The sequence below is a fragment of the Gavia stellata genome, chromosome 4 (genome assembly GCF_030936135.1).
Source record: "Gavia stellata isolate bGavSte3 chromosome 4, bGavSte3.hap2, whole genome shotgun sequence".
Taxonomy (NCBI): domain Eukaryota; kingdom Metazoa; phylum Chordata; class Aves; order Gaviiformes; family Gaviidae; genus Gavia; species Gavia stellata.
Genome location: NC_082597.1, coordinates 78,408,986 through 78,423,603, shown reverse-complemented (window position 1 = coordinate 78,423,603; position 14,618 = coordinate 78,408,986). Strand labels below are relative to the sequence as shown.

General features: G+C 47.6%; 1 protein-coding gene across 3 annotated transcripts in view; it reads left to right on the top strand.

Annotated features, from left to right (window-relative positions):
* Positions 1–14,618, top strand: part of PHF21B (PHD finger protein 21B) — a 166,658-nt gene that overhangs the window by 91,464 nt on the left and 60,576 nt on the right. Inside the window, exon 4 of one of the 3 annotated variants that reach the window (XM_059816750.1) lies at positions 7,632–7,961. The exons of the other annotated variants lie outside the window; for them this stretch is intronic. Coding sequence (XP_059672733.1) covers positions 7,632–7,961 — 330 coding nt within the window. The remainder of the gene's footprint in view (positions 1–7,631; positions 7,962–14,618) is intronic. 3 annotated transcript variants of the gene reach the window in all.

Genomic DNA, 14,618 nt, shown 5'->3' with positions numbered 1-14,618 from the left:
TCCTTGATCATTGACATGGTTTGAGAGAGAGAAAGGAGGAGGGATTATTTGTGAGGTTATTAAAAAAAAAAAAAACACCCTAGCTCCCCCTCCTCCTCTCCTTCAGGATGCACAGGCACTTCCAGAATGTTCCACAATATGAATCTGACTTTTCTCATTAAATATCGTCCTCTTTCCCCCCTACTCCTTGTTAGTTAAAAAGTGCTGTTTACAAGTCACTAAGCAGATAATGCCGAGCTCTGACGAGTGGATTGCCAGTTAGCAATACAGTTGAAAACGCGTGTGTTTTTTCAGTCAGCAAGCTGTTTAATGGCTTCAGAAATTAAAGGCTAATTGCACTTGAGTGAATGCGTGCATTGCTAAGCCCACTGTTACCATTATTAGGGTATTTACCAGTTCAGAAAATTCTCTCTTTACATAAATCTGCTAATTCTTCGTTGCTGCCCTGTCCTGGAAAGCAGCCGCGCTGAGAATATCGGCCACATCAGACTGACGAGCTGGGGTGGGGTTCTTTGGTGCAACTTTAATCCTTGCCCGCCGTGGCATTTCTGCGCGACGGTTTGGCTTGCAGGATTGTACGAGTTTGTTCACGTAACGGTCACGTTGTAAATGATCCCTTGTGGAAGAAAATTGCATGTCGATACTCTCGTTACGATATCAAGGAGATAAGGAACTGGATTGTCTTCAGAGAATAAGCAAGAAATACAAGGGTAGATTTGGTAGCGGAAAAAGTTTAGCTTTTGTATGCTGCAGTACGCTTCTGCAATATGTAAAATTGCTGATGTGTAGCAGAGCTTGGGAATGCTTCTAAACCAGCTTTTTAACACCAGTAATATTAATGGAAGCCTTTCCTGGAGAACGCGGCCGGTCAAAAAATCCAAAGCCATTGCACCTTAATAGAAAGATTGTTTCATTATTTCCTGGCATTTGCTTTCTTTCTAATTAATGTCATACACAGAAGGGGTAATCATTCAGCCATCTCTCTAGCTTAAAAAGAGTCAAAGATTAAAAAGCAAACAATTACCCAATGTAATTAATTGGAGAGGGGATTTCGGGGGGTATGTTTAGAGGGAGGGGTTGTTCCCCTCTTCTGTTCCAGGCAGTGTTTGTCATTCTTTGGCAGAAACGACTAATTTATTGTCTGACTCTCCAATCTGGATTCATACAGGGTGGCTTTCCTTCCCTCCCCTGCCACCAAAACTCTTCTGATGTGCTGTGTATTTGTTTGGGAGGGGGGGAAGGGGGAAGGTTATGTGTTTCTGACCTGCTTTACTGCTTTTCAACTGCAAGTAAATTAATGCGCACGCGAGATTCCCCTCTGCTGTGCTGTTTGGATCCTTGTGCCGATTAAATATTTCACACTGATAGAGGGATGCTGAAAGCACTCAGCTGGTAATGTGGTACGTGCATCAGTGGTACAGTAACTGACTTTCAGGTTGAAGTCAAACAAAACCCCCAGTTTGCTGCAGTTTTGATTAGAATGAGTTTCACTTTGAATTTAAATCCTTGAGCCTGCTGCAGCGATGGCTAATTAATTGGGATCTGATAGAGAAAGGGATACAGTCTTACTTCGAGGGACAGGCAGGCAGGAAGTTGTCAAAAAAAAAAAGGGAAAAAAGAGAAAGAAAAGGAAGAAACCAAGAGACAAAAGACTCGATCGAGTCTGGTTTTCTTCAGACATTTGTTTCACCCTCCTGCCCAAGACCACCAGCCGAGTCCCACCTAGTCGGGCGGTCACTACCTCCTCGCTTATTAATTGTGCTTTTGGGGGCTACTGGGGTTTGCCGCAGGGAGCAGCCGAGGGGGTGGCCGCGCAGCTCCGCACAGCGCCGGCCAGCAGCAGGAGCAGGAGGAGGAGGTGGAGGTGGAGGTGGCGGTGGAAGAGGTGGAGGAGGTGGAGGAGGAGGTGGAGGTGGAGGAGGAGGTGGAGATGGAGGTGGAGATGGAGGTGGAGGTGGAGGAGGTGGAGGAGGTGGAGGAGGAGGTGGAGGTGGAGATGGAGGTGGAGGAGGAGGTGGAGGAGGAGGTGGAGGTGGAGGAGGAGGTGGAGGTGGAGATGGAGGTGGAGGAGGAGGTGGAGGTGGAGATGGAGGTGGAGGTGGAGGAGGTGGAGGAGGAGGTGGAGGTGGAGGTGGAGGAGGTGGAGGAGGAGGTGGAGGTGGAGGAGGAGGTGGAGGTGGAGATGGAGGTGGAGGTGGAGGAAGGCGTCCTGCCCCCGGGTACTGCACATCATCCCGCGCTGCGGTGACCCCCTCCCTGGGGGTCATTAAAAAGACTTCTGTTGAGCAATTGCTCCTCCCTCCCCTCCTTTCTCCCCCTGGCTCTCCCGCCCCAGCTCGGGAGAGCGCTTGGATCACACTGACAGGTCATTCACCGAGGGACTGGCAGGAGGAACCACCTCAGCCTTCCTTAAACCCACGCCTCCTCCTCCTCCTCGGTTGCTTGCCTTCAACACCGTTACCTCCAAATACAGTGCTTCAGGAACAGTACCTCCAACTTTACGTGAGGGTCTTCATCCTTGGTTGTATGAAAACGTGGTTTAATGCCTTCTCTTTGGGCACAGGCAACCTGGTGCCCAAAGGTCGTATGCGAAGGGAAGCATTTTTTTATGGGAGTCCAGGGATAAAATACAGACTACGGAGCCTTTCGCCTCAATAAACACCCACCGAACTCCTGTGGGTGGCCACGTACGTGTACGTACGTGTGCTCAGCCAAAGCCCTGCTCATTTCTCTTTCAGCGTGTAAAGTTACGCAGGTGGTTGGTTCGTGACGTAAGGCGCAGATCAGGCAGGATCAGCTGCGGACGTAAGTAGCAACTTGGAAATACCTGAGAAATACATGGAAATTAATAGGATTGTACCAAAATCCTACGACATTATACTGAAGTGCCATAGCTGGTGGCTGGTCCGCAATACGTTTCTGTGTTGTCACTCTTTGAATATTACATATTCCGTTGTTCAAGAGAATTTTATGGTGACAATTGAGCAAATGAACAGAGGTCATGGCCCTCATTGCTGGAGCAGTCTGTTCAGCTGTTTTGCATGCAGGGCCTTAGATTAGTGACGAATGTTAAATTATTAATTGACAAGCCATCGTTTTGGTTTGAAAGTGGATTGCCAGTCTTCTGCGAGCTAAATAAACTCTCAGGGTTTTGCCAAATGTTTTCTCTTAGCCATGGGGCCGCTAAGGAAAAGAGCTGATACTGCTCTGCAAACAATTGCAGTTTTTCACGGCGAAACTGCTTTGTCAGGAGAGCATCGTTCTAGAAACATTAATGGACTGAAGTCTCTATCTACAGCATGTAGGTGTTAAAATATAAATGTGATGGACAGTGAATTTTAGGTCCTTTTTAAACAGGTCTCGTATTTTACTGGGAAAACGTGAAGGTTTGTTGAGAGGCATGCGTCTGTTTTAAATCACTGCCGCGGTGAGGAGCAGCCAGTAGCAGAGTATTCCCCCAGTGTAGAATATGACCATATTCTTCTTCGAGACGTATGTGCGAAGCAAAGTTGACATCGGACCGCTAAGGATTTGAAGATGCGATATAAGCTGCAGCAGAGTCAAAATGACGGAACGAAAGCCTTACCCGAAAAGCGATGCTGTCTGTGCTGGGTCTGGCTGGAGCCTGTGCGCACGCCTAAGTGCGTCCGGGTACCGTGTGGCTCAGCGCGTGTACCGCAACAGCACAGCCGCCTTCAAAGCCTGTCTCCCTTTGCTCTTTCCATTTCTCTGTTGACTAAACAGAATGATTCGTGGTACATGGTGGGAGAAGTAGCGTTTGAGTCACTGCTGGTAGGGAGGCTACAACTGTTGCCCGGTTGCCTTCTCACCTGCAAAGCTTTGCAGCGCAGACCTCGACAGAAAGGAGCGGGTGGGGAGAGGGCTTTCACATACAAATCAATACAAAGGCCAGAGTTATTTTGATACGTATGGAAAAAATATTAGCTCTGCTTTGAATGGTTGAGACCGTGCCACATACAAGATGGGAAATCATAAACAAGAGGCAGCTTTCCAGCACATTGTGGTGTGTTTGCATGTGACTGGCATACATATTTCAAACTCCGGTTCGCCTGTGGCGTCCTGCAGTGAAAATGAAAGTTGTGTTGCTATTGAAAAGGCGCTGCTTCAAAATTGGTGTATTGTGAGGACTGTTATGCTGGGGATGAGAGGCAGCGACCTGCTTTCCAGCATTTAAAGCCAATATTTTTTTTCGTTTTTTGTTCTCTTTTGGCTCTTCCATTATATCAGCACATGTTTTCAGCTGCAGTGTCCAAAGCTTGCTTAGTTTCTTATTATTCCTCATTCCAAAAGTGTCAGAGAATATGTTATGCTGACTGATTTTCAAAATGCAGATTTTCTCCCTCTTTAAAAACCAAGACTATTCTTTTAATTAATCTGGCAGAAATAGAATACAGCAGATGTAGGTTTTGTTGAGGGTTTTTTTAATCTCTCGTATCATAATCTTTGTTTCTGCCAACACTCCTTTATCAATGTCTTCATGGGGGTATAAAATAAAAATGGCTGTTACAAAGAAAAACCACGTGATAGCTCATCTCCAAGCTAACGTAATCTGATTAAGGCGGGTATTTTTGAAGTTTTGGTAGGTAGATATTCAGAAAATTAATAAAGGAGACACAGAAGAGATACTGTTGCTGCTTTCCCCCCAAACAGACAATTTTTCTGTAACTCTCTTTTGGAAGCTAATCTTGAGCACCTGATCCTTTATATATGCTTCCGCATTTAGTTTCTAAAACTCGCAGTTATTTAAATAAATTTAGCGTAGCATTGTTCCCCGGGGAGGCGACTGGCGTGGGCCAACTGGTCCTTGCAAGCCAATTTCCCCCCTGTATTTACTTAGAAAAGCCCCAAAACCTAAATTAAAATGAAAGTTTTCCATAAGGAAATAAATGTTCAATTTACAGGTATTTAATATTTACCTCAACTTAGACTGAAACAAGCAGTAACCCTTATTTCCTTAGCTTTTTTTGTCGCATACACATGAATAGAGAGGTTTGTCAGTTTATTAGGAAAATACTAGCACACATCGCATGCAAAGACACACAAAACTAACTCAGGGTTAATGCGTGTAGGGAGAACAGTGGAAATGGGATGGATGGTAGTTCGAGTAGCGAAATTTTTTGTTTGTTGGTTTGCAGAATGTTTGCTTTTTTACTTCTTGGTACAATTACCTGTGGAACAAGATAAAAAGCAATTGCTTCCTATTGAATTTTGTCAGGGAGGTCATAACCTACTCCTACTTTTTCGCTTGCTTTTTCCACTGAGCTACCAAGGATTGTAGATCTTTTGGGATCATGGAGTTTGTTTGCTTGGATGTTTTCTGTTGCTGAACTGCCTGAGGGAAAAGTAAAGCTGTACTAATACCACTAGAATATTACATACTGGGAATTTTATTCCTTTTAAGTGAAAATATGAAATCAGTACAGTAACACTGAGTATTTCTGTGAGAAGCTTTTCATTCAGTAATCCAAATGTTCACATGTCTGAGGACAATCATTAAAAGACACTTCAGTGACCTATCAGGGAGAGTGAATGGTCTTAGTTTCACAAAAAAAGAAACCCTGGCGCTACCGACGTCAGCAGCAAACCTCTGGTTGTCTGCAGCAGAGCTAGGACTTCGCTCCCGCACTAACCCCAGTTAGGTAATGGATTTATAGCACTGTAACCAAGTACAGCCTTTTCGGACAGTCTGTGAGCTTTTAGAGTTTTTCACGTGGCAGAAATCAAACCCAAAATACAACCGCAAAGCTGAACTCTTAATCTGGAGCTTTGTGTTACTGCAGAGATTAATAAGGCGCTGTGCCAGGAGGTTTTCAGTAGAGCTGGGGAGAGGTAGGTAGCGTTCAGCTCTCCTGCACGCAGTCATTTTGCGCCTGTAGCGGCATACCGGCACGAGGAACACTGGTGGAAAACTGTACTACAATGGAAGAAATGGCAGTTTTACAGACTTTTGTCCTAAGCAACTTTTTCCACCTACATAAAACGCACCGGAGCTCCTTGGCTCTCACTTGAGTACTTTTAAACTAACAGATAAGTGTATTTCTGTACTGAAAGAGAAGTTCTTCCGTCTTCAAAACACCTATGACACGCAACAGCATAGTTTAAGGAAAATATTGCCTGTGCTTTCTTGGGATGACTGTTAGGATAACGGAGAATGAAAGGTAAAGGCAGAAATGAAGAAAGCTTAAAACAATTTATATGAAGTCACCATTACTTGAATAATGCTGACCTAAAGAAAGTGATTTCTTTGTATTAAAATATGAAGCAGGTCTCTCTGATAAAGTGCCAGCTTGCTATTTCATATAAACACAACCACTACAGTTCCTGGAGCAAACGTGTTTGACAATCAAGGCTTTACGGCCATCAAGTGGGTTTAACGGTAAGAGGGAAGGTGTTTTCTTAACAGTCAGTTAGTTTTGTACTACAAGGCTTCTACTTTCTGCCCCGAAGTAAGATTTTCAGCCTTGCTTCTGGAAAGAACTAAGCATGTCTGTGACTTTATATATACACATATATATACCCACGCTGTATTTTGAAAAAGCAAAGCTGACAACAAAACTCAAAATGACTTTAATAGTAGAGCCGCAGACCTAGACAGGCGGTGAGGCTCCCTGGAAGGCTGCACGTTAGATGTAATTGCATTGAAGCCGACAGGACCGCTCAGAGAATAAAGTTAAACATGGGCAGAAGTCTTTGCAGCATTAAGTGCCTTTAACAGCAACTCTTGTAAAAATGAGAGGTTTAACACTTCAAAGTATCAGGAGGCTTGAACCAGGATATTTTTTCCTGCATACACCTAACCTACCTAAACGGCATTAGTAAGAGCAGCTTCTGAGAGTATTTAAAGTGCAACAACTTTATAAAAGTTTTTTTCTTTTCAAAAGTGAGCATTTACACAGACACTGGCATTCACCGTACGGCAGCTTCACAGTGCCTACAGAAATACCAAATGCGAGTCTTGTAAGAGGCACTGTAACAAGGTCATAATCAATGTATTCCTATGACAGATGACAAAATAGCCACTCCGTAGCAATTTAAAAGTACAACTGTTAAGAGAGACCTGCGAGTTAAAATGGGCGCTACAGCGAGAGGTTAGCTTGGAAAGAAAACCAGCAAACGAACCAAAAATAAAACACTGGAAGAACAGTGGAAGTTTGTGGGGGAAAAAGAAAAAGCTAAAGGGGAAACAAAAGACCGACTCCGGAGCAAGCCCGGCTGCAAGAACAGGAGGAGTAAGCGAGCGCTGGGGCGAGGCGAGCCCGGGTAACGGCTTCCCCGACTCGCGGAAGAGAAGGTTGCAGACAGCGTTCTTTACGCCTTTTATTATTAGTTAAAGCCGCGGTATTATCTAGACCTACGGCAGGATCATTAGTTCCGGGCATCAGCGGGTGCCCAGGGCAAGAAGGGCCCCTCCCCGAGCGCGCCGGGGCAGCCCAGCCCGCCGAGGGCAACCCAACCGCCCCGCGGCCGCGGCGGCCGGGCCCAGCCCGCCGGGCAGCTCCAGCCGCGGGAGCGCGGCCGGCCGGGGGGCGGAGCGGGGGCCGGGGCCGGGGCCGGGCTGCAGCCCGGCGGGTGACGATGCCGCTTCTCTCTCCCCTTCTCTCCCCCGGCAGAAGCTGGCGGTGCGGAGCTGCCCCGCGGCCGTGCTGGTGGGCAGCGGCGCCAGCGGCAGCGCCAAGCCCGGCGGCGTCCCGGCGCTCCTCAAGGCACCCGGCGGCGGCGGCGGCGGCGGCGGGAGCCCCAGCGGCAGCCCCGGGCAGAGCCTGGCCATCTCCGTCCTGCCGGCCAGGGCTCCCATCGCGATGGTGACGGCGCACCTCAACGGCGGGCTGGGCTGCAGCGCCGCGGGCGTGGAGCCCCCGCAGACCGCCCCCATCAACCTGCAGACCACGGCCAAGCTGCTCGGCGCCCGCCGCCCGCCCGAGCTCGGCTCCAACGCCCAGGTAACGCCGGGCGGGGGGCGGCGCGCTGCGGGCTCCGCCGCGGCGGGGGGCGGGCGGGGAGGGCCGGGGCGGGGCCGGCGCCCCGACGGGGCGGGGAGGGGCGGCTGCTGGGCGGGGGGGGGGGGGCGCTGCGAAGGGGATGGGGAGTGCGGGGGCTCCGGGCGGTGCCAGGGCTAGGGGAGGTGCCGGGGGAGCCCTGCCCCTGCCTCCCGGTGCCCGCGGGGTGCGGGGACTCGCCCCGCTGCCCTGGAAGGGGGGGGGGGCGCTTCTCCCTTTGGCGCTGTGGGGACCCTCCGCCCCACAGCGAGCGCGGGTGCTCGCGCCCTTGGGGGTGCGGGGAGTCCCCAGCCCTGCCCGGGGCGGGGCAGGGGAGCGGGGAGCCGGGCTGAAGCGCGGGGTGTGCGGAGGGTCTGGGGGACGGGCGGGTCCCCTCGCCGCGGGCAGCACGGACGGGACGTGGGCCCCGGGCGAGGAGAGCTGCGCTGGGCGGAGGGGAGTGGGCCACCTCTTCCTGCTTGCCCCCAGTTGCCCGCCTTCTGTGGCTGCTTCTCCGAGTGAGCAGCAGTTCCTAAAACCAACACGGTACACCTGAAGAAATGTCTGTTGCCACGTAGCGAGCTTAGAGAGTGCTTGTGGGGATGGAGGGGCTCCGGGCTGTGCCGTCATTCGGGGTGTCCGCGGTGCCCGTCCCGTCCCTCGCTGTGGCAGAGGGAGCAGAAGCACAGCTGTATGGCAGCTGGCCGGCTGCGCCAGGCCCAGGTGGACATACATGGGTATGTTTACTGCTTACGTTCGCAGTAATCTGTGAAATAAATGGCTTGAATTAGTGAAAGGAAGGGGTGCTGTTTGCCTGACACATCGTTTCTTGCAGTCCGTTAACAGAAGAGAAGTCTTTACTCCAGGCATGGTGCGTGTCAGGAGAGGGAAATGCTGCTAATGTAGTTAAAATGTGACGAGAGTGACAAAGCCTTCCTAAAACTTTGGAAATAGGGTTGTAAACTATTATTGCTAACATTGGAAGTGGGATTTCTGTTCTGCTTTCTGCACACAGAGGCTGTGGCAGTCTGGTTTTTGTACCGTAATTCCCCTTCACGAGCTCAGGAGGTGACTCTCTAATAATCAGGAAAGAAGAACTGTACCTGAAGACGTTTGTAGATCAGGGTTATGCTGGAATGCAGGAGGCTTTTTAATACCCGGGAAGCCCCTTCCTAAACACCAGAGAGGGAATGACCATCACCTACTGCATCCGCTAACGAATGGGAACGCACATCCAACCGCTTTGGCAACCAAACCGTCCTGTCACTTTTTCTGGAGGAACAGCCTTGTCTTTCGCTGTTACGCTAAAGTAGCTGTGTGGGGAATTCGATTTTGAATCTCTGCTCTGTATTCATGCTGGGTAATTTCCTGTATTGAAGGTGTTGTTTATGCTTTATTGAAAAGATACTTGGTGCTATTCCAGTAGATATTTCTTAGAATCCTGGAAAATAACTATATAAATGATAATCGTATAAAAGATAAAAGTTTCAGTGTTTCAATGGTCTATCATTTTGTGAAGGACCATCTTTTACTGTCGCTGTCAGGAGCGATAGGAAGAAAAGAATCAAAACAGTGCAGGAAGAAGCTTGAAATAACATTTACTGTATTTAGCCTGAATAAGAGTCCCAGGTGCTGGAGAACAGTGCCGGTTAGAATAGTTCGCTGCAAACTTGTAACTTCTGCAGGTGTTGTTAGAAGAAAAGACTTTCTAACCTGGTAAGCTGGTGTGCTGTTGAATTACCCGTGGTGCTTCCTGTTTATCTTTTCAAAGGGGCAAACGGGTCCCATTGCCACCTTCCACGTCCCCAGACGTGCTGCGGCCAGCGGTGTATTGCAACCCGCTGGAGCTGTGCACTGACGCTCGTGCACGTGTTTCTGTTCGACGGTCTCTCAAACCTGAAACGGGATTTGTCCTGCCATGACAACTTTTCTCGCAAAGAACAGCTTCACTTTAAGCAGAAGCTCCCATGTTATTGGAGTAGCATGGGAATATTGTCCAGCATTTGGGGTTTGCCGTGGTTTTGCTAGAGGAAGAGGTCCAGTGTTTTTCTTTAGAAAAGTCCTCGCACTGCAAGTTCTCAACAACTGTAGTTTTGTGATTTAGTATCTCTGATTATGTTAGTAATTTATGGAAGAGGAAGCTGAGCAATGGCAAGTTTCTAAAGCAGAGGACTAAAGTGGTTTCATCTTTTGAGACTAGTCAACAGGCATGGATAAAAACAATGAGAAATAATGAATTGTAAATGTAAAAAAATGCAGGCTGACCTTTGGTCCTAAGCTGTCAGGAAGCTTAGTGCTGGATTGCATGTTAATTATCACTCCTCTACCCAAATTAAATTTGTTTTGCAAGGTTTCTTGTTCCGGTCCAATGAAAAAAAAAAAATCTGTTCTTGCTTCATGCTCAGTATTCTTGATTGTTCCCGGCGTGGTGATTACAAATCAATAGCAGTAACACCTTAGCTACTAGCGCTGTAGTATCAGAGGGAAATTTCATTGTTGACATTTATTAATAAGCATTTACTTTCTCTTCTTTTTTTGTGGCATTGTTACAGCTCCGAAAAGTATTTTTTTCTGCTGAAACGTATGGAGTTTGTGAGATGGAGGGTAATGACAGCTTTCTGCAAACCGGGTTAAGGTGGCAAGCTGATAGTAGTAAATGAGATTACTGGTGTAGTGGAGCCTATTCCTCTGCATCTGCAAAGTGAGGGAAAGGGCAAGGGCATGAAATGTAATGTTATGAGTTTCTGAACGGTGGTTTCTGCTCAAAAGCATTTAAGGGGATCAGGATGTGTATACGGTCATCTCAAGTGGTATCTAGCAGGAAGAAACGCTAAATGAAACTCAGCAGAAAAAATAGGGCATCAAACACTATAATCTAAATACAGAACTTTCAAATATAGATAGGATTAAATGTAAGTTTGTTACAGAATTTCCATTTGGGCAGCTGCGTGTCAGCGCTTTCATTTTAGGCTGTTGTTTACCCAGCAGATTTTGAAAGTGATTTTGAAACGTTGTTGACTGTAATGGAAGCCGTAGCTGCATCGAAAAAAGTACCTAAATAAAAACATGCATACCAGATACTAGAGGGTTGTTCGGCTGTTTATCACATGTTTTATTAGAAGTAGGAAACGTTGCGATATTAACAAAGATTGAAATCTTTAAGCATGGGAAACCGTGAGCTCCAGAAACTAGCGCTAGGTCTACACTATTCCTTGGCAGCCTTTCCGCGTCAGTCCAGTGTATGAAGACATGACTGATGGAGCTACGTTGATGAAAGTGTACGTGCAGGGATGTCATGAGTATAGCTCTTGCTCCCGCTTAGAGAAATGAAGCTTAGAGCTTCATTTGGATGATCTGGAGCACGTTATGTTGGCAAAAGCAGAATTTTGCTGGCATAAGCTGAATTTTGCTGGCATATGCTGTATACATGCTAGGAGTGCTTTGCCATCAGAGAATAGCTATTGCTATTCCGTATAGAGGATGCCCTAGAGCTACTGGGTAGTTGTAGGATATCAGCATGCCTGTACCTACAAAGTGCTTTTGGTATAAAGAGATTTTATTATAAACCTCTCAAATTGTATTTTTATTGTAATTGTATTTATGTGGTATTTGCTATTTCCTATCCTAGCCACCATTTCCTGACTGAAAGCAGGATCTGAGGTTGCTTTGCTGAAGGACAAAGTCCCATCTGCTGTGCTGGAACAATGTACCGGGTAAAGAAAATGCCCCTCTGCTACCTCCTCATTCTCTCCTAAATAGGAAAACTGAGGGCCAGCAGGCATCCCAGAACCTAGTGTGGGGAAAGCAGAAAGCCTTTTGGCCGTTCAAAAGACAGTTGGATCAGCCAGCTATTGGGAGAACAAGCGAAGAGGGGGGAATACAGCTGACAGACCACTCGGCTGCTTTTCAGGAGCTGTAGCGAAAGAAAAAAGCGCTGGAAGGGCGTATCTGCGCTGGGTCGTGAAGCGCCGTGATACAGACACACAAAGTTGCTCCACAGAAACGTGGGGCGGTGGCTCCGCAGAGGCAGTCGGTGTCCGGGAAGCGGTGCACTGGGTACTGCTCAATAAGTAACCTTCGCCCCTCAGGCAGCTCCACTTCTCTAGGTCCAGAGAGAGGTTGTTGGCAGCTAGCTTAGCTATCTCGGCGCAGCCCGGCGTTGCTGGCTTTCAACTTTTACCCGTGACCCTGGAGGGAGGGTGCTGCCAGAACTGGCTCTCGCTTTGTCAACATAAACAGTATTCTCTGTATATACCTGTCATGTGCTGGATGTGCACTGGTCACCTGCCGTAAGTCCCAGAGGCTTCTCAAGTGCGAAGTAGCTATTAGGTGCAGGAACATTTGGATACTGCTGTAATAAAAGAGCTGTCTCTTCTCTGTGATCCGGGTGTGATGCTCTGTCCCCTATTGCTCTATGTGGTTCTCAGAAAACATCAAGGCACTGACTCCCTGTCCATCAGGACTCCGCAAGCAACGGCATAAAATCTGCCTCCTGCTCCTCTCCCTGCTTTCCTTCCCACACGTGTATTCCCTGGGTCAGCCGGAGAAAAGTTTGGCCAGCTTCCCCATGCACACGTGCCGTTGCGTCTTGGGGCTTGTCTATACAGGGAGGTTATTTCAAAGTAAAATACAGTGCGAGGATTTATAGTGCTATAAATTCTTGGCAAGATAGTAAACTGTTCTCCACAAATGCTTCATTAACTCCACAGCTCAAAGAACTACTTGTATCCGTGTTTGGATTGAGCAGGCTACATGGGTATCCATTATTTTTTTTTCAGGAAAAAGTGGCTTTTATACGTGTAGGAGGATGCTCATATATACTTCTTAGCTATCTGTATATTCAATTTATTAGAAAAAACTGCATTCCAGAAGTTTAAGAACATACCTCTGCCTGTGATGGCCGTTTTTCAGAATAATTTATTTGTAGAATGATTTACTACCTTTTTCTTCACCATCCCACTTAATGTGCTCCACTCTGCTCTCTGTAAAAGTGCTTCCTCCGTAATTGGAAATCCACCTGCGTGTATGACTAAGTCTTTTTGGCTTTTATTTATTATTTGTGTTGCAGTAGTACTTAGAGGTTTTATTTATAGATATATTTATCCGTATTGGTGATGTGGCTATATATAGCTTTTTTTCCATGATCCATGTTACCACAGTGTCTGAGTACATGGCAATAGTTAATTTATCCTCACAATGTGGAGTTGTTGTGACTAAGGTGCTGTTACTCCACATTTTGCTGTTGGAAAAACTGAGAAATAAAGGATCCATTTATGCTTCTTCACAGGAGGCTCCCAAGGGTTGCCTTAGGCAGGATCCCTGTATTGGCAGCCACACTACTGGCCTTTTCGGTCATCTTGAGAATGCCTCAGACACGTCCGTGCTGCACACGGCATCCTTGGGAACAAGAACTGTCCCACAAGCCCCTGGAGCATGCTACAGCCCCTTTTAGCTCTTGCCATCGCTCTTTACCCATCTGCCTCATGCTTACTTCTTGATCTGCTGCTCGATCTTCAGCATCCACATTGACCTCAGTGTGCCAAGGTGCAGGTGGAAATGATAACTAGTGAGCGCAGGGAAGGATAAAAGAAAGGTCCAGAGGCTTCGCGTAGGTCTAGGGGAGAGGAAAAATGAAGATGTTGCATTATGGGTTATGACTACCATGGTCATTATGGCAATCTACAGGAGGACCCGCAGTCCCGTTGGCATCAGAAGTGTAGCAGGCTGTCTGTAATGTACCAAAAAAATCGTTGCGTTTGTGGAGTCCATGGCTTCTGGTCTTACCGTCACACCAGCTGTATCTTTCTCCAGGTATGGGTTGATCAGCAATGGCTCACGAATTTCAAGATGTTGAAGACTTTTGTTGAGGGCTTGCTTGAGCTTCATTTTATCTGGCACTGTGCTGTTTTCTGGTTGTCTCTCCTGGAGGAACAGAGCAATGATTGCTCTGTGTGGGTGACAGTTCCTACTGACTTTCCCCAAATTGTGCTGGTTTTTTTGATCTCCTCAAATGTGAAATGGGGGCTGGGTCTCCTGACGGGGCCAAATTAGCACTCTGAGCTATCTGCTTCTGCCGGCTTGTGAGGGCAACGTGGTGTGGTAACAGTGTTCTATTAGAAATAACAATACGGGAGAGAACTACGCAGAAAGCCTGTGGCAGGAAGATTTCGAACAGGCAGGCCCAGGGATGAGGTGGTTGTGGTATTGCCCATGCTGTCATGCCCGTGGGTTCATAAACCAGAGTTACTGTAGACAGAGGAATTCTGAACTATGGTCCTACTGGACAGTGTTAGAGGAACCTGTGGAGAGCTCCTAAGGACCAAGATCCTTCTGTGGGATCTCACTTGAGCTGCTGCGAAGAACAGTAACATAGATGGGGAATTTTGCATCAAGAACTTTGCGGAAATTGCGACAGGCAGAGGTAGAGACTGAGATTCTCTGAAGTATTCCCTGTCCTAAATCCCATTGGAAATCCTGCTTGGGGTACTTGGGCCCAAGCGTCTTGCCTGGGGACACACAGATGTCCTTACAGAGCAGAGAGTTGAAGCAGAGTCTTATTAGCATGTTAACTACTCGATTCGCCTTCCTGTTTGGTCTCTGTGGCAGACACTGAAGGCATAC